Raw genomic sequence first — 21546 nt, 5'->3', positions numbered from 1 at the left:
CTTATGAAAAAAAGAGCGAATGGTACTTCTAAACCACGCTCTGGAATTTCCCATGAACTTTACCTAATACACTTCAATCGAAGTGATGTAAACAATTTGAAAACTTTAGAAAAAGTACGTTTCATTTCCCACATTAAAATTCATTGGGAACATTATAAACGGCATAATCGTATTGCAAACTTAACGCAATGTCGTCGTTGCCAAGGCTTCGGTCATGGAACCAAAAATTGTCATATGGATATACGGTGTTTGAATTGTGGTAAATCGCATTCGAAAGACGCTTGTCCAATGAATGAAACCACTGATAAATTTTCATGTTCAAATTGCAATGGAAATCATAAATCCAATTATTTGAAATGTCCTGTCAGGGAAAAAATTTTAAACGCTCGTTCGCTTAGACAACAAGTCAAATCAACGACCTTAAATTTACAGAACATACCTGAAAATTCTTCTAAGGCACCTGCCAATTCGTCTTCTAACGAAAACAATTTATTGACAGGTAGATCGACCTCGTCATCATCTTCTTCTAATGTCAGTTATGCTGGTATATTAGGTAGAAATCTATCTCCTATTTCTTCTAATGTAAATAATCAAAACACAGGACCGCCTTGCAGTTCTTCTTCTAACGAAAACAATTTATTAATAGGTAGACCGACCAAATCATCTTCTTCTAATGGCAGTCTACCTACAAATATTCCTTCAATGCCATTCGCTTCTTTAAATGAAGTCGATTTAGGCGATATAACTGAAAATAAAATGATCTACCTACAAGATCAACTTTTTCAAATGATCATCCAAATGAATTCGACTTCATCACTTTTTGAAGCATTTCAAATCGGATGGAAATTTGCAAATAATATTATAATGAATTTAAAATTTAACAGTGATGTTAAATAATTATTTGAATATTTTAAATTGGAATGCTCGATCTTTGAAATCGAGTGAAGATGAATTTTATAATTTTCTCAAAGTTCACAAAATTCATATTGCCATTGTGACAGAAACTTTTCTTAAACCAAATGTAAAATTGAAAAGTAATCCACATTATGTGGTTCATCGATTTGACAGGTTTACTGGAATTGGTGGTGGAGTTGCCATTTTTGTCCAACGGCAAATTAAACATCGAATTTTACCTTCTTTCAATACTAAAGTTATTGAAAGCTTGGGAATCGAAGTTGAAACCATTCATGGAATTTATTTCATCGCTGGAGCATATTTGCCATTCCAATGCACCGGCGAACAATTAAATTTCTTTAAAGGCGATTTGCAAAAACTTACAAGATATCGATCGAAATTTTTCGTAATAGGGGACTTAAATGCTAAGCATGTCCAGTGGAATTGTAGGCAAAATAACAGTAATGGTAAAATACTTCATAATCAACTCTCAGCTGGTTACTTTACAGTTCTTCATCCCAGTAATCCTACTTGTTTCTCTTCCGTGAAAAACCCGTCTACAATTGATCTGGTTCTAACAGATCAAAGTCACATTTGTAGTGAACCGATTACTCATGCTGATTTTGACTCAGATCATCTTCCTGTAACATTCAGACTTTCCAACGAAGCTATAATTAATCCAATTAGTTCTATTTTCAACTATCATAGAGCAAATTGGTTGGATTACAGATCTCACATTGAAAATCATGTGGATCATGAAACTATTTTAGAAAATTCTGCGGATATCGACACAGCAATTGATAATTTGAATCATTATATTATCGAAGCTAGAAATCTTTCAGTTCCCAAAGCTCAAACTAAATTAAATTCTCCTATCATCGATGACAATCTTCAACTGCTCATTCGGTTGAAGAATGTTCGTCGACGACAATATCAACGTTCTCGTGATCCTGCTATGAAAAACATAGTTAAGGATTTACAAAAAGAAATTAAACATAGATTTACTCTTTTGCGAAATGAAAATTTCGCTAAAGAAGTTGAACAAATTAAACCATATTCTAAACCTTTCTGGAAACTTTCTAAGGTTCTTAAGAAACCTCAGAAACCTATTCCTGCTCTCAAGGAAGGAAATCAAATACTTCTTACAAATGGCGAAAAAGCTCAAAAACTTGCTCAGCAGTTCGAGAGTGTCCACAATTTTAATTTGAACGTTGTGAGTCCTATTGAAAATGAAGTCTCACTGAAATATGATCATATTTCAACCCAAGTGTTATCACACGATGACATTATTGAGACGAATTTTGATGAAATTAAATCAATTATTAGAAAACTTAAAAGCATGAAGGCTCCTGGTAATGATGGAATTTTTAATATTCTTATTAAAAATCTTCCCGATGTTGCCTTGAGACTCCTGGTTAAAATGTTCAACAAGTGTTTTTCATTAGCTTACTTCCCAAAAAGATGGAAAAACGCTAAAGTAATTCCTATCCTAAAACCTGATAAAAACCCAGCAGAAACATCAAGTTATCGCCCAATTAGCTTACTTTCTTCTATCAGTAAACTTTTTGAAAAAATTATCTTGTTAAGAATGATAACTCATATAAATGAGAATTCAATTTTTTTTACCAGAGCAGTTTGGATTTCGTCATGAACATTCAACTACTCATCAACTTGTCAGAGTAACGAACATGATAAAATCAAATAAATCTTCTGGGTTATCCACTGGAGTTGCTCTTCTAGACATAGAAAAAGCATTCGACAGTGTTTGGCACAAAGGTTTAATAGCAAAAATGTCTGATTTCCAGTTTCCTATTTATTTGATCAAAATGATTCAAAATTATTTAACTGATCGTACTCTTCAGGTTAGCTATCAGAATTGTAAATCTGAATTGCTACCCGTACGAGCCGGTGTTCCGCAGGGTTCGAGTGTAGCTCCAATCTTGTATAATATTTTCACTTCTGATCTTCCAAATCTACCCGTTGGTTGTCAGAAATCGCTATTCTGTGACGACACAAGTCTGTTAGCCACAGGTAGAAATCTAAGAGTGATCTGCAGTCGCCTACAAAGAAGTTTAAATATTTTCAGTGATTATCTGTCAAAATGGAAAATTAAACCAAATGCAGCAAAAACGCAATTAATTATCTTTCCTCACAAGCCAAGAGCTTCTTTTCTTAAACCAAACAATAATCACATTCTCAAATTGAATGGCTTGGAATTGACATGGTCTGATCAAGCTAAATACTTAGGTTTAACGTATGACAAAAAACTCACTTTCAAGGATCACATTGAAGGAATCCAGGCAAAGTGTAATAAATATATTAAATGTTTATATCCTCTTATAAACAGAAATTCTAAGCTCTGTCTAAAAAACAAATTGTTAATTTATAAACAAATTTTCAGACCAGCCATGCTTTATGCGGTACCAATTTGGTCAAGCTGTTGTTCCACCAGGAAGAAAACGCTTCAAAGGATTCAGAATAAAATTCTGAAAATGATTCTGAAGCGTCCTCCCTGGTTTAGTACAAATGAGTTACACAGACTCACAAATATAGAACCATTAGATGTAATGTCACATAATATTATAAGCAAATTCCGACAAAAATCGATGCAATCTTCAATTGAATCGATTCGCTCTCTGTATTAGTTAGTAAGTTAGTATATAAGTTCCTTTTCCCCATTACACAATACAAGTAGGTTTAGAATTTTCCCTACACAAAAATCTCAGAATTGCGGAAGCAAATGATGTCTTCATGGTAATAACCAAATCATATATATATATATATATGTATATATATATATATATATATATATATATATATATATATATATATATATATATATATATATATATATATATATATATATATATATATATAACAGGGCTGAAAAGTCACCACTTGTGGCTGAACACCCAATTTAAATCTTAATAATTTAATTTTAACTCATATTCCAATAAATAGTTATTTAAAAAAAAAAAAAAAAAAAAAAACAATTTCTAGGATATGAGATCTGGGAACAATAATGACGATTCATCACGTAACGAGCTACGTTTTCCAATTACAGACAGGAGATCGACCGCATCCAGCGTGTCATCAACACCGTTTATACCAATCTGTGCGACCTGAAGTTGGCCATCGATGGAACCATTGTAATGAGCCACTATCTGCGGCAATCGTTGGACGCGATGTACGACGCACGCATTCCGGAAAAATGGCAAAAGGTAAATCTGACCGACCTTTTGTGGTTAGTGACGCATCCGCAAATGAGTCTTTTCGCTTTTAATGTTAACATTAATGAATGATGCGTTGGAAGAGGGTGCTTCTGATCATGCAAATAGATTTTAACAAATGTTTTTTTCATATTTGGATGATAGCGAATGAGGAACAAAAATAACTTTGAAGTAAAATTTTACAGAAAAGTTTGTACGATTATTTTAGCTGTTTCAAGAAACAAATTCGTAAGGGAGCAAAAAAGTATACTGCATGCTGAAAAAGTGTTAATGTTTTGTTTTCGTTTGATAATTATATCAATTTCTACACATATATTTTAATCTGTTTCAACTACCTAGATTTCTTGGGAATCCACCACCTTAGGATTCTGGTACACCGAATTATTGGAGAGGAATCAGCAATTTCGAACTTGGATTAACAGTGATCGTCCAAAGGTAAAAGTTTTTCATATACCAAGCTGCTAGTATAGAACAATGGGTAATGTAATTTTTCCACCGTAGGTATTCTGGATGACTGGATTTTTTAATCCTCAAGGATTTTTGACTGCAATGAGACAGGTTGGTGAAATGTCATTTACCTATCAAAACATAAATTTATCTGCCAACTAGGTCACAATTTTTTATTTTAGTTTACTACACGCTTAAATTTTATTGAATCTCGTCGAGATTTGCATAGCCGAGAGCTCGGTAACCGTCTCGGCAAAATGCATAGTTATTTAAAATCTCGGCAGCCTTGAATTTGGTAGCTATCAATTATTGCCGAGTTTTTCAACCAAAATTTTTCAGTTAGTTCAGCAAAAGCGTTTAGGGTTGAATGTTGAATTGCCGAGTCATCAGTAATCGAGAGTAGGAAGTATTTTGCTTTATTAATGCGTGACATGATTATCGCAATAGATAAAGAGGAGAAAAAACGTGTTTTATCAATGCTCATTTTTATTAAAAAAACTGTTTTAATCCACCTAGTGGTGTAATGATGCCTTTCTCATATCAATCATACTACCCAAGTAGCATGTTAAGTTGCTGTCCTGTATATTGCTACCGATTGTGCAATTTATCAAGTTAGTTTATATCACTATTCTAGTAACTTTTGTGTTATGGAAAAAGCGCTATTTTTCTGTGTTGTGCAACATACTTTCAAGTTCATCCGTTATAACGAACATTTATTCACAACGATTGTGCAACTGATACAAAAACTCATGCGTCGATCCCATCAAAAGGCAGTAATAAAATCAGCGAAAAAACAATTGTGAAATTCGTGAGAACTACTACGTAATGTAAACAAGAAATGGAATGACGTTTACAAAAACATAACAAACATAATTTCTAATAAATAAGTTTCACATTTGATTTCCAATACAACTGTTCTCAACACAAACATGGATCTTGTAAAATAATCTGCACGTGAAAAATGATAATGCTACATATTGTAGAATTAATCTTTTGTGTTTTTGTAAATGAAAAATCGACAACGAACTGCATTTTTATGGTGAAACATGTATTCGTACACCCGAAATTTTCAAGCGCCTTTAAATTAACGTGTTTTGATGATTGTACACAAATTTCTATTATTTTTAATGAGAATCATCGGAATGGTGTTTAAAATACGTGTATTCAAACATTCTTTAAAATTCTCAGACGATTTTGATCGAACTAATGTGTAATTAAACCTGAAAAATCTCGAAATGATTTTTCTTGAATATTTTCCAATATGACATTGATTGTAACAGTGAGTTGTGAAGAAAATGTTTCACCCAACGTAATGACATATATTATCTAAATAACAGGAAACATCAACATGTTAATATTTCGGAAAGAAATTCTCTACGTTTTGTTTTTTATCAGTTTTAATCTTCTAGTTGAATTAAACAACAATACAGTATAGTCATTTATCTTAGAGGGTCCGACTTTTGTGATACGCACTGTAGGTATTATTTTGGCAGTCCGTGTGCTGGAGTTGCAAAAACAAGTTGCACAAGCGGTAATATATAACTATGGGAGTAACTATGATGAAATTAACTTTTCGTTCAATATATTTGAAAAGTGATGTCAGGTCTGCTTATTTTTTTTCGCGATTTGAAAACCGAATACAAATTATCTGTTGATTTTTGTTTTCGTTGTGTATATAACGCTGTATTCCTGTAACTTTCATGATAATAATCTCATGTCTGCAAGTTTTGCGTTCAATTCAAACATCTTGCACAACTTTTTTGCAAGTTTTGAATTTTATATCAATGTTTTTCTAAAACTGAAGAAAACTGCGCACACTGATCTAAAATAATGCCAAAATAATGCGGACTCTGCTGAAAAATATTTTTTACAGCAAGGTTATCAATTCGGCTTAGCCTTTTTTGCCTTGCGGAGAGCATCAATCATTTCACTTATTTTTCTTCCACAAGAGATTTATAGCAATTTCGACGTATATTGTGCCCGGTACAATTATGACAGCCGTTTGGAAAGTTTTTGATAAGTTGCACAATTGTTATAGTTACTCCCGTTTTACATGACGATATGAAATTTTTTGTAGAGCTTCTGGTGCAACATTAACAAGTTGGTGATTTACTGCACAATTGTTTTAGATGCACTTAAAGTTGTTCTACAGTGATTTTGTCGGTAGTATTATGAATTTTGCGGAAAAGAAGGAGAGAAACAGAAAGAAATAAATGTTGTTAATAAAAGGGGTAAGAAAGCGAAATTACTTAGGTCAGCTAAAAGATCTAATTAGTTCACGTTGAGATAGTGAAGATACGAAAGAAGGGGGAGCAAAAAAAATAGTGTCAGCACAAAGATCTTGTTAGTTACGAAGAAGATGATGAACAGATGTTGGATGAGGAGTTGCGAGCGGATGTTAGAATCGAGGTTGAATTGAAATATTATCGGAGCAGAACACAGATCAGACTTGTAAGTTGATGTTTTTTATGAACTGGTACAAGAGTGACATATAGGAAAGGTCTCGATGGGCCAAAACGTCTCGTACTGGAACCCCGGATGATGATCATGATTTCTAGTACCGTTTTTCATTTAAAAACACTGGTGGCGTTGATTGCTCTCGAGCAGAAATGCATTACTCTGACGGTGACCAGAGCAATCCACGCTGTATGTGTGTGTGTGTGTGTGTGTGTGTGTGTGTGTGTGTGTGTGTGTGTGTGTGTGTGTGTGTGTGTGTGTGTGTGTGTGTGTGTGTGTGTGTGTGTGTGTGTGTGTGTGTGTGTGTGTGTGTGTGTGTGTGTGTGTGTGTGTGTGTGTGTGTGTGTGTGTGTGTGTGTGTGTGTGTGTGTGTGTGTGTGTGTGTGTGTGTGTGTGTGTGTGTGTGTGTGTGTGTGTGTGTGTGTGTGTGTGTGTGTGTGTGTGTGTGTGTGTGTGTGTGTGAGTGGTGTGTGTGTGTAACAAAAATGAACACTTGATGGTTATTTCGAATGAAAATTCTTGTGATCCGATTTCTTGTCATTCTGTTTCATCCGAATTCGGGTTCCAGTTCCCGAGTTTTAGAGTACAATGTCAAAAAAAAAAAATTAGAGGGTTGTATTCAAGACACGACCGAGCACAATAACATTAAAAATGGAACGTTTCTAGGGTCTTCATAATAAATACAAAAATAAAGATGATAATGATGACGATACACTAAACTAAAAACTTTTTCAATTGACTAATTACAAACTTGCTCTAGTTTAAGCGCTTAGATTGTTGGCGAATGATAAAATTTACAATTAGATTCTTTCTTGATAATAAATTCTATTCAATTTTGATCCCTTTCCACAATTTTTTACATTGTTAAGATTTTGAATAACGTCCTTTAGCTAGAATTCTACTAGAACTAGAAAGCTCAATTTTAGATACAAACAACCTAAAGATTTAAACCTGAACAAATGAAACTGATTTATTTTATGATAATAATCTTCGAGAAACGTACAAACTCATTAATTTTATTTATTTTAGCGAAAAATGTTGTACCAGTAAACTCAGTAATAGTGTATTTTATTAATCATTTTTCAAAATCGTCGATAATCTTCGGAAAGTGTCGGTAAATAATATGGCAACAATACGAGGAAGAAAACTTGTGAAACAGTCCGCATAAAATATTTAGTTACTTACATTAATTTTCGCTTTGGCATATACGGAATATACGGAATGGATACGCAACAAAATTCAGAAATTTTGTTCATATTGTAACTTGATGTTATTAACACATGAATGAACATTGTCATAGTTACAACGCGTGTAGCCATCAGACGCTTATTGTTTTGAAGCTAATAATGATTAAACTGAAACTGGCGGTTAACCAAATTCTACGAGGGTTGCTATTCAAACGATACATGTAAAATCGCAGGTAAACTTACCTTTAGTTTATCTTTGATACTATATGATATTGCATCTAATTATACTGTATATGTGAGCCTGTGGAACTCATTTATACTACCAAACCGAGGAGGCCGCTTTTAGATAAGTTTCAGAATTTAATTTTGAATCTTTTGAAGCGTTTAATTCCTGGCGGGACAACAACTTGTTCAGTCACATATAATGAAGAAGAAGTATCTATGATTATCATCATAACACAACTTTATACTGAATCCATTTTCGCGCCACCGTTTTGTTCGTATGGGAATGGAGATTTAAGTATGCAAACCGATCCGTTGACAAATTAAAACATTTTTAAGCTTACAATATTGAAGCTTTGGAATCATTTAAATGAGGAAAATCCATTAACAAATCATCGAGGAACAAGCGCTGCAAATTATATCCGAAAAATCTATCACCGATAATTCTAAACTGGTCTGATAGTTACCAGAAAACCAAAATAAAATACTCAATTCAAACCAATTTTTCAATGGTATGCAATTGAAATATTCAAATGACGTTATCTCATAAGTTTAGGTTAAATGTTTCCGAATCGATTGGTTGTTGAATTATATAAATCCATCAACAAATTACTGAGGTATGAGCATTCAAAATTATGACAGAAAAATGTTACGCGATTAGTTTTGCATGTTTTAAATTGACACCCAGCCTCGGGAAGCGAAGTGTAAGGTATTTTTAATGGCAAAATCTACCAACAATTTGCTAAATACATGGGATATTTTAAAAGAACCGATAACCACGCTGATTCGGTTCTTCAATAGCTAGATGATATATAAGATATTCAAGCGAACACGAAGCGGTGTTGTGCAGACAACAGAAAATTACACCAGCACATAATGCAAAAGCGACAATCCAGCAAGTGAACGTATATACAATCCAGTCATCAGCTCACTGGACGAGCTACTTGTTTCATTCACAGTCAAACATCAACTAGGCAAAGAAATATTGTGCAGCCTATATTTATAGATTTCCCTTCATACTACGCATAACGATACGGTGTTTTTTATGCATGACGCAAAGCCTCCTATGCCGAACAAAAAGTTGACGTCATTTTGTAAAACAGGGATTGGTGGATGAAAACATAGGTCACTTCTAACCAATTTTTCAATAGTATGCTATTGAAATACTGAAACTACGTCGTCATACATGTTTAAGTTAAAAGTTTCCGAATCGATTGGTTGTTAAATTATAACAATCCATTAACAAATGACCGAGTTATTAACGTTCAAAATTATGACACAAAAAGGTTACGACTATTTTTGAAACTTTTAATTGACACCCGGCCCCATATAGTGAAGAGTAAGGCATTTTTAATGCCAAAAATATATCAGTTAAGTCGATTTTATCAAAGAAGGCTGAAACCGATTCATACTCTTATGTCGTTTTCGCTTGATGCCAAACCTAACCCAGTTTCCAGCCTAACTGCTGTCATACCGTTTGTTTGAAGCTAGTTTCGAACCTAGTTTCAACGTTGTTGAACTGAAAATCGAGCCAGTTTCGAACCTGGTTTACATAACAGGTTTGTTCAAATCCCCGTTGCTAAGTGCGAAATCATCACAGTTTCGTGAAAAGTGTTTGCTTGATGAAACTACCCTGGATCAGTTTCAGTTTTCTCCAGCGAAAACGACATTAAGTTCAAATGAAAGATTCTATTGCTCCATAGCCTACTTTGTTATCTGAATTCGAATTCCGGCTCCGGAGGAACGTGGTTAAATGTGCAATGGATGAAAAATATATGCACTCAACCAACACAAAGAAATCAAAATTTCAAGCCGTCATATAAGTGAAAATGCAAAACACGTAAAGAAATCACTTATACGTTGATGGTCACACAAACTGACTTTGGTTATTCCGTTCCTCGATAGTCGGTTACAAAAGTGAATAGTGATAAAAAAAACTAGGGTAACGGCTTCCTATTTCATCTAAGTTTCTAATTCTGTCTCATCTCTTCATCTCATAACTTTGAACATGAATCATATGTTTAAACGTACTTGAACCAAAGTGTGAAATATTTTAAAACATTTATTTCAGTTTTTGTCACACTTTCCCATTAAAAATGGTTTGAAATTGTTCAGTGATTTTTCCATTAAAAACTGAAATAACTTTTCAATTTAGGAAACATTCAAGTTTTACAGTTCGTCATGTTTCTGAATATTCATTAATTGATTCGTTTAAATACGTCATCACTATTTTACATAACTACACCACTATTAAATACTGGATGACTTCATAATTAGCAATGTTTGTTTTCATCTCATTTCGAATCGCCGGTTGCCAAGTTTTCTCAGGCTGCTATAAAAAAATATTTTCTTCTTTAGATTACCATCAGCAAGCGTTTTTTCGGTATCCGTAACATTAGCTTAATTATATTTTTGATATTTATATCTAATTAAAACTTTTTCGGCTTAGAATATTACTAGAAAGTGCGTCTTAAATACTAGTGAAATAACCATGATGGCAAATCTAGTAGCACTGGTTTCATTTCGATATATGTCAACATAACGCTGTTGTGTTTCATTGGTTGTGGAACTGATATTTATATATTTTTAAAAGGGCCAATCCAGGGTTTCAAACGTTAAACGAAAGGAAACGAAAACGGCCAAGAAAATGTTTTGAAGTCGAATTGATTCCAAACTGGGTTTAAAAATATCGTGTGTTGTCACACATTTGGCATTCGGCCTTTTTAAGACGAATTCTGATTTTTTGGATCTGAGAGTGTAATAGTGCATTATTTTGTTTTGATTGCGATGTAATCCCTATTTGGTAGGATAAATATAGGACTAGATAGGATGGATAAAAACTCATTGAGATGAAACGAGGAACAGAGTAGTGAACATTTCAGAAGTGTTTTCCTCTGTTTTTTGAATATAAGTTTAATTTCCAAGATATGAATCGATTTTCAATGTGTCGCAATTGAAGCAAGTCGAATTAAGCAGAAATATTAAATAATCATGGTGATTTTAGTGGTTTAATCAGGCTTTTGAGGTAACGTCCCTTCAAATGAGATGGAATAGGGAACCGTTACCCTATATAAAATTTATGTCGAATTCTCAAAGATGTCTTATTCGATTTTCACAAACTGATAAAATTCGGTTCCGATTTCTGGTATCAAAATTGTAGGCGATGAAGGGATGACGCAAAAAGTACAGAATCAAAAAATTCAAAACTATTACAGTTCGCTGTTTTTGTTGTATGTTGTTCTTGTTTAGCCACATACTCATCCCGACTTTACCAGTTATTAGATGCCAGAATCTAATCTTATCGATTACTAAAGATGGCCGAAACGGTCAAGAATCAAGTACAAGGCACTATAATTCTGCCGATTGCAACTGAAATTTATGCAGATCCAACCTCCGGATATACTTATCAAAACTGGTCTTAGAAATATTCAAACCAAACAAATTATTTTGATTATGTACTTTCTCGATCCCCGAATTGAGGTTGGTAAAATCGCTCATTTCGAAATTAACGTACGCAGAGGTTGCACTTCGCAATGGAAATTAATTTGGTAACACTTCTATGTGGATAAAAGCAGGATGGAATACATGATAAATTTAATTTTTTGAGAAGAAATGATGCTCATTATGAACATAGTTTTAATCATAAAACCTTGAATAATAGGCCTGAGTACATGAGAGGACGAAAAGATGTTGAAAGGGTATGCAATCATTGTGAAAACCGACTTTCGAACCAAGGAAGGCCAAGTCTTAAATAACATTTGACTCAGTTCGTCGAGTTCAAAAAATCTGATCTGTGTGTGCGTATGTATGTTCCAAAGATATGCACTCGATTTTCTCGAATATGGTTGGACCGATTTCCACAAACTTAAAATCAGATTGAAGGATCCGGATCGAGCTTCCTGTTAGGAAGTAACGGCATAAAATGTGAAACACAACCCGTGTAGATGTGAATAGCAAACAAAGAACAAAATAAGGGGACGGGTATAGCGTGTTGGGTTAGTCTCCAGGTTCGATTCCCAGGGGAATGGCCTTAAAATTAAAGTATTTATAATTTAGAAAAAAAAAGAACAAAATAAAGACAAATTTTACCATAATATCTTGAAGTGATGTTTCTGTGCTGTCACAGCGATACTTGATATTTTCTTGATATTTCATCAAAGGAATCAAGAAACAATAAAATATCTGTTGAGTATCAAAATTAGTTATTATATCTTATTTGGTTATTGATAAGATATTCCAATTTAATTAGGTACAATTGATCCCGTAATTCTATATTTAAATAAAATACAACCGAATAAACTGGATCAGAATCAGATAAGAGAAATGCTTATGATGCTATTCTTTTCGAGGTGATATACTATCTAATAGTGGAATAAAATCGCATTTTTTAAATATTTTTGCTTTGATATTATTAGGACAGAATTTGATATTTTGTTGCTATTTTCTCATGCAGACTTTGTTATGGTTTTTGATATTTTACCTCCTATTTCAAACTAAACGATGTTAATTTCTACCACCTTAACAATTTTTCTCAAACTTAGATTGAAATAATTCATAGCCTTCTGTTGAATTTTATCCAAAACCGACTTCCGGTTCTGGAGTAAAGAAGTAAAATGTTAAAAACCTGTTTTAATCCACCTAGTGGTGTAATGATGCCTTTCTCATATCTTAAAAGAATAATCGAAATCAGTTTGTTTGACCGTCTACTGATAAAAACTATCAATTGGAGAAGATTTGAGGTCGATTTAGAAAACTTTTTACGGTTTTCCGCCCCTTTCAGTGTTAGTTTAAAAATTTTTAACACACTTTACCCTATATTTCTGGATCCGAAAGTCGGATCAGGATAAAATTGAGGAATTACGTATGGGACCACAGGACCTTTCATTTAAACCTAAGTTTGTGAAAATCGGTCACGCCATCTATGAGAAAAGTTAGAAACATAATTTTATTTTTTCGCACATTTTACCCCATAACTCCGGAGTCGAAAGTCGGATCCAAATAATTTTCAGGATTTTTTTTATGGGACCACAAGATCTTTCATTTGAATCTAAGTTTGTAAAAATCGATTCAGCCATCTCTGAGAAAAGTTAGTGCATTTATTTTCACAATTTTTTGTACATTTTTCCCTATAATTCCGGAACCGGAAGTCGGATCCGAATAATATTCAGGAATTTTATATGGGACCACAAGACCTTCATTTGAATCTAAGTTTGTGAAAATCGGTTCAGCCATCTCTGAAAAAAATTAGTGCAAAAAAACGTTACATACACACATACGCATACACACAGACATTTTGCGTACTCGACGAACTGAGTCGAATGGTATATGACACTCGGCCCTCCGGGCTTCGGTTCAAAAGTCGGTTTTCACAGTGATAGCATAACGTTTCTATATGAGAAAGGCAGAAATGAAAGAAAACTGCACTCTATTTGCTCCGAGACCTCTCTACTCATTTTCATAAGCCTATACTCGAATGAAAGGTCCCAAAACCCCATAGAATTCTATCGAATTTAATCCGGATATTACTTCCGGTTCCGGAATTACAGGCTGAAAATTTTTGGAAGTATTTCTAATTCGAAAACCACTTCAATTTCTCAGATATGGTTGTATTGAATTTTACAACCTAAGGTTCTAATGAATGAAATAGTGGTCCCATAAGTTTATGTCGAATTTTGTTCAGATCCAATTTCCAGTTCTGGAATAACAGAGTGGAGTGTGTTTGAAATAGTAGCTCTTCGTTTAGGACGGTGAAGTAAAAAAACGGAACACTTCTCCTAAACCGCGGCTTGTTTAGGCCCAACTAAACTTTCTTGTTCTTATTCAAAATTCAAAGACACGTTTTGTTTTCACGTTCTTCAAAATCATGAATTTTCACTATGGAATCAATAAAAGCTTTCAACATTTGTTTGAAAACGCGGGTCGTTAAGTCGATACTATTAACTAGTGGTTAATCGATTGATAAATTATCAATCAGTGATTGACCAATTTTTTTCTGGCAATTCTGGTTCAAATTTACTTCATATGCATGAATATATAAAGATCATTAAATTGATTCTAAATGCCGAAATTTTCTACAATTTTATGACATTTGTCAAGCGCAAACGAACCGAGCAATGTCTAGAACTTTCTACACATTAATAATAATATTCAAGCCAATTTTCGTGTAAGTCAGAGAACTGGTCCATTTTTATACATATAGAGCGATAATGTTTTCCGCTCTAGCATTACGCGAAACACACTCCACCGTGGAAAAAATAACATCTCATTGCTCCGTTCTTTTTATGTTCGGCTACGGTGACTCAGGTTCGATTTTGGCACTTACGGTACTCAGGTTGCCAGACAATGCGTTCAGTGTGAAAATTTCACCCACTCGTTTCGTTATATTGAACAACTGCTCTCGTTTACGGACCAAAGGATGCGGCCAGCATAAATATTTACCAACGTCATCTGGAAGACACACGCTATATTCAGTTCATCAACCACTGCGGATTGCCAGCTGTAGGCTGGATTCTCGAGAATAGACAATTTCAACACCAATATTACAGTTTTATGTTAGTCGTTAACTAAAATTAGAAAAAACCGGCATCTTAGAGCTTAAGCAGTGTGCCAAAAAAATTATATTATATTGTTGAATAAAAAAAAAAAAAACTGCTCTCGTTTCATTAGGTTCGCGTAGAATGGCTCGTTGTTTACCACATGGAATTGTAGTTATTAGATTATGGATTGAGTCAGTTTCATATATAAGATTGAAGCTATTAAAAACGATATTTTATTTCAAACAACTACAAAAACCCAGCCATCACCGATCAAGACACATGTATTAGTTTAATTCCTTGAAAGTGCTTGTTTGTAAAAAAATGGGTCAAATGACCCCATTCGGAAATATGACGGTTAAAGGATCCAAGCCTGAATCCTTCATTGAGGTGCAGGAACCTAAACAAATACCAAACATTCGCATGCTAAAACAAACAGCAGGGCGATGTTTCATTTTGTCGATTTTCTTCGACCACTGGGATGTATTACCTATGAAGCTCGGTTTTTTCGGAATTAATGTACAATCATGTAGATGACATGAGATCCTCAATGGATCGCTGAAGGATTGAGTGACCTTTCTCCTCCATTATATTGAATTCAACGAAAGTGCTTAGCAATGTTTAATAATTCAATAATTCAACTACTTGTACTATATTCCAACTGTTCGAATTTCTTTTGTTTTATATGTGAATTTTTCGATATTAGGTACGATTGAAACTAATCTTGCTTCAGACGATTATAAATCGGAGCCACCCAGAATAATTTAATTAAAGTAACCAACCATCACAGTAATCTCAAATCTAGTAACTATGTACAGTACACACGAACGTGGCTTTGTGGCGGTGTGCATCTACCTGTTTATCCCCAATAGAACAACTCGTACCAGATGGTAGTCTAGTTAATTAGCACGCTCCTTTAGTGGTGTATTACACGTGTGAATTGCTGCACTTCATTTATTCTTATCCTTTCTAATTTGCCCGATTTTTAGTTGAGTGGGGAATTAGGGCTTCCGATCTTTCGCTATTCGAAGCACTGTTGTTCACGTTTAGAGACCTTTCATATGCCACGTAGACTTAAATTTCTCCACTTTCGAACTTGAAACTTAACTGTGATTCTTCAGAAAAGTGAAATAGATCTATGGGAAATAAAAAAACGGAAAGTTTCAGTTTTTTAAAGAACACTTTTTCAGGTTTGCACAGAAGTGTATTGTCTGAACTAACGTGACATTTCAACATTAACTGTTTTGCACTGATTAGTCGCAGACGAAACGTGAATTAGCAAAACGAAGGTTAACCTCTGAATGACCTATTTTATATGATTATAATATATTATAATATTTCATAATATATTATAATAATTATATCGAATGTACCTCGTAATTAACTAAATTCAATACACTCAATAAAATTTAACGAGTTTAGATACAAAATAATTCTGGAAAAAGATCTGCAGAATTTTCCTATTTGATAGATCTTTCGAATTAAATTCGATTCGCAATATAACACTTCTTGATCAAGTCTTAAAGCAAAGTCTAGGCATTGCATTCCTTTTGTGGAATCTGGCCTTTCTGTTTCAACAGACTTCGCATCCGATTCATATACCGTACAGAATCATTGCATGGATAGTACTATGGATCCTACTGACGCTAAGAATCCTTTCAGGTCGGGGCTCGAACATACGACAACTGGCTGGTAAGACCAGCGTCCTATACATTGAATCGCCAACCCGGGTTGATCAAGTCTTAGTGAAGTTAAATAACATTTGTTGGAAAATTGGAACTTTAGAGACCTAGTCGTTAAGTTTCTTCAATTGTTAGGACTTTTATATAAATGAATTCTTTCGTCAACGTTATATTTTCACAATTCAATTCATAAACATTTACCTAATCTTTTTGAGCAAAGATAGGCCTATTTATTTTGAAAATGTCAAACAAAGTTCATTCAAATTCATTTCAATTCAAGTATTTTATAGATTTAATTTTCCTGACAGCCTGATATCCAGTTTTTCTCAAGGTTTAACATTTTCTGTCTATGTTGTCATTTATATACCTAACAGTTGGAATGATTTTTTTAATTTTGTTTGTAAAACTGACGTAAAACTGCCAACTGCACCCATTAAGAAAACATACTTCAAAAATTCTGAATGAAATAGCAAAAAAAGAAAAGTATTCTCTTGCGGTACTGATTGATGACTTACCAAGAGTCCATACAACATTGAACATGTACGGAAGTTCTGTTCAATTAAGTTGATTGCTCACTAGTGTTTCACATTCTGTGCCTAGAAAAGTTGTGGCTTCGAGCTCGGTCTCGTTGGTAATTTTTTTTTCGCAAAGTATAGTTTCTGCTATTTGATTCATCAATCAGTCAGTTTTCTTTTAGGGTTCCGATAAAAGTTTGTCAAAGGCTGGTTGGGCCTAGGTTGGGCAGCACGACAAATTTGGTGAAACTGGTCTTCGTAGAACTTCAGGAGTCATTCATCTTTGTACATTTTCCCATTTATAGTGATGAAACTCGGTTTTGTCTCATCCTGAGAGAAACTTCTTGAAGAATTCTAACAGTTTCGCTGTAGAATAGGGTCATTTGGTTTAATCATATACAATCTAAAACATGTATACTTCCAAGCCTAGTTTAACGAGCTAATGTGAGTGTTCGTAAAAAGTCTCCGTCATAAGGATTTTTTTTGGTAAAAATGTTCAGTGTAATGAATATGGTACAACGTAAAGTTGTGGATATTATAAAGAGGATAGATACCGGAAAATGATGTTTCAAGTCGATTACAAATATAAGAAGGAGACTTTCGGTCTATCGATATTCTTTTGAAGCTCGTTTGATAAGTGTAGGTGCTGGAAAGCGGTGCTTGATGTCTTTTCATATTTCAACATGACGACCTTCGGTTCATGTATATTCTAATGAAACCATTACAATATGGACATTTTTGGTATTGACCTTGACAGACTGACTAACATCATCGTCAACTGTAATCGGTGCGGTGAAAGTGACTGTCAAATGAGATACTCGATAGTTCTATGACCAGTGTTGGTGATTGCCGAAAATCTGACAGAAGCTGCTATATTGCTATCTATATCGTATACAACATTTTCAATTGGGTAGAAGATGCTACAAGAACTCGAGTCTCTCAATGCATGAACCGCGAGAGAATTTTTCTACATTCCTTCGCTCCACTTCATACTCTGAGTATTTCACGGCCCTTGAAAAAAATTACACTCTGATAATGATCGTTGCTGTGTGGAATTTCCCAAGAGAGAATCGCAAGTTGATAATTATCGCAGAAATTCGAGTCTATGATTCAACTTGATGATTCTCATGCTAGGTTGCAATATTTAAAAACCCTTGTGTGGAGCATTCACATACATTTTCATAGACACAACTTATACAAAGATTATATGCACATAGTTAGAATAAGCGGCAATAGTAGAATGATTCTATCGCAATTATCAACTGCCCATACAGAATCGGATCGCGAAACAAGAATAAGCGACCGTTTATTGCTTCAGAGAGAATCCCCACAGCAGTGTGATAGCCGTTGATTCTCCGACGGTTCACCGAGAGAAATTCGCTCTCGCACTGATGTCTATTCTATGTTAAATCAGACCCTGTCAGCTTGGAACGAAATCAATCTTCCGTTCAGCAACGCCATCGCACGGCGTATTTTGGCGCGTACGAATTTGACATTTATCTCCCCTACTTCTATGTACGAGATTCGATGCGGACTCGCCTGAGGGCGCCATGCTCGCAAAAAAGGATGTTGCCAAAGATTTTTTCGGGAAATGTGAGAGCTGGATATCTTGTTAATATGATGTCTTTGGTTAAATGTACCATGCCGGGTTTTTGTTGTTGTGATGATTTCCAACTCTCTTTGATGGCACTGATTTAATCGTTGAAGAGTTGCCAGTGAACGTTCTTTGATACGATAAAAGCCATCCTTGTCTATGACCAATTAGAAGTATACTTAGTCTAAGACAGGCGACTTTTTTGTTTTCTGTCACATTCTGTTATTACCTGTTGACGTACAAAAAAATCAAAGAGAGTACTAACATAAACAAAAATTGATCAAGTTCTTTGCAAAAAGTTTTATTGTTCATTGGTGTTAATGAATTTAATTCAATGTTTAAGCTGTTTGATTAATATTTAGTCACATCGTAATCAAGCAATGACAGAAGAAATGAAGATAATATCAATCGCATCGGCAATCAATGAGTGTCATGGTGAGTGTAATATCAAGAGAATTTAAGTTCTGCTGATCGACTCTCAGACACTCAATATATGGTGATTTGTAGAGACTGGTTGGCAGCAGTCCAGTTACATAAGGTCGTTTTCGTTTTTAAATTGCACTACACCGGTGTAGGTAAGCTTGCACTGAAACCGTTCGTTTTTGCCAATTGCACTAAACCAGTGTTACACTTTTTCTGTACCGATACCACTGGTGTAGCACTCATCAAAAGTTTGATGTAGCTCTGTGCAATGGAATCGTTTATTGTAGTCAATAGTTACTGTTTATGTTTCAATATACAAGATGGCGACTTCCGCTTTATCAACATTTTTTACAACCCTTATAATATGGGAGCCAGGGTTGCTATGTTTACAAAGTTTTCTGTAAAATTACAGATTTTCCAATCATTTTTGTTACATAGATGCTGTTTCACAAATCACAGATTCTCTCACATTTTAAAATTATTAGATATATTACTAGAATTTTTAAATATTTCATCAAGATTTTCACAGATTTTTATGTAGTTCATGCATTACAGATGCACAGTGGTTTGAATCGACAAAAATGTGAAGCTGCTAAACCGTTGATCTGATATACATAGTTTCTCTGGAGAACTCATTCACAAAAATATTCCTCGTGAATTGATCACAATAAAAAATGTGCAAAGCCTACTACGATAAAAGTTCATTTCAACAATTTTTTTCCCTTAAGAGATAGAAAAACGATGTCTTCTACAAAGTTTTAGAACTTCTAACGAGAAAACACTTTGACGAAGAAGCTGTAGGTCTAACGCAAAAAGTTTTGGATATATGAAGCATTTTCGTTTAAAACCACTTAAAATCAGTTTTTGTACATATTTTTTTTTTATTTTTGTGAATAAGTTCTCCAAAGGAACTATGTATATCGGATCAACGGTTTAGCAGCTAGAGAATTAAGTTCACGTTTATGTCGATTCAAACCACTGTGAGATGATGGGAAGATTTTTTATTTTGAAACAAAGATTTTTATATGGCAGCTCTGATGGGGAGAAGAATTGGCAACACAGGGAGCACGACCGCATAGCAACCCAAGTGTTGCTTTTCAAAAAGTCTAATTTCAATGTTCACCTAAAAAAATTATAGTAAAATAATAGGTCTAAACTGTTATTTGGAGTGATAATGATAATCGTGTGCAAATGTGTGTTGATTAGTGAAAAGTGCTAAAAGTGTTATTTCTTGCATTCATTCACGAAAATGAATAACGTTCAAGTGACGGACACTGATCATTTACCGTCCAAAATTAAATGATTTTAATCGTTCGAAGCGCCCTCTGCATATCATTGTCATTGGCGAATCAAACATAACGAGATTAGCTTTCAACGAGCTTACCCAAGTAACTGTTTTTAATATTATTGAACACTTATAGCTGTCTGCAATGCTACGTCATAAATCTTGAACTAGAACTTCAAACTTCGCGAAAGTCAACTGAAATTTAATTTCAGTTGATTTTTTGCGAACTGACTCCAAATACAAAAAAAAAATGGAATCAACTTATCGCCTTGAAATAAACGCCAACACGTTTTGACCAAAGCGTCCATGGTTTATAAACATTATTTTTTGTGATTCATCGTCGTTTTTATATAAATCTGTTTTTTTGCGTCAAAACTTGTACATACTTTCTGAAAATTAATCATAAAATCGGTACTCCAGCAGAGGATCTGTGGTAAATGAATTTATTTTTATTCCGACAGACAGCTTTAAAAGCACTCAGTTTGAATGATTCACGGTCGAATCTAGTGATCGCATGTCGAACTTAAATTGAAGACCTTAGCATCTCAAATGCTGTTTACTTCTTATGGGTACCCGGCCATTCTGGTATTACTGGAAATGAATGGGCTGATGAGTTGGCTAGAGCTGGTGCAACGAATGATTTCGTTGGTCCGGAACTAACTTCTTCACTTTCAACTAGTTGAATAGAGCACAAGATAAATAGGTTTTAAAGCAGACTCTTCGGGACCTCGTAGAGGTTCAGAATTTACTTCTGCTTTCACTAAATGTGATCCCCAGCAGATTGTTTACTTCTGCTTTTTTGTGTTTTTGATGTGTTTTGTTTTTCCCCATCCTCCTTGTCCAAACCTTACCATTTCCTTTCAATCCTTCCCTCTTATATATCGGGAAAATGATGCTAAAAACAAATTGATGGCAAGGCACAAATCTCCAAATATCAAGGAGAACGTGCCATTTGAGCCAATTTGTTCTGATTCCTGATTCTGAAAATTAATCATAAAAGTGCATCATATTTCTTTGTTTTTGTATTTCGAAGTTCATTTGATGTCAATAAATTCTACGATACAGAACATAAAATGC

At 34.3% G+C, this 21546-nt stretch overlaps 1 protein-coding gene across 1 annotated transcript in view; it reads left to right on the top strand.

The window, feature by feature from the left end:
• Nucleotides 1-21546, top strand: part of LOC131432477 (dynein axonemal heavy chain 5) — a 110990-nt gene that overhangs the window by 62121 nt on the left and 27323 nt on the right. Inside the window, exons 12-14 of the mRNA XM_058598782.1 lie at nt 3959-4115; nt 4464-4559; nt 4626-4682. Of these exons, the coding sequence (XP_058454765.1) occupies nt 3959-4115; nt 4464-4559; nt 4626-4682 (310 nt within the window). The remainder of the gene's footprint in view (nt 1-3958; nt 4116-4463; nt 4560-4625; nt 4683-21546) is intronic.

This window comes from Malaya genurostris, chromosome 2, assembly GCF_030247185.1.
Source record: "Malaya genurostris strain Urasoe2022 chromosome 2, Malgen_1.1, whole genome shotgun sequence".
In the NCBI taxonomy this organism is placed as follows: domain Eukaryota; kingdom Metazoa; phylum Arthropoda; class Insecta; order Diptera; family Culicidae; genus Malaya; species Malaya genurostris.
Note: the sequence above shows the minus strand (reverse complement) of the source record. Positions and strands in the feature narration are given on the sequence as shown.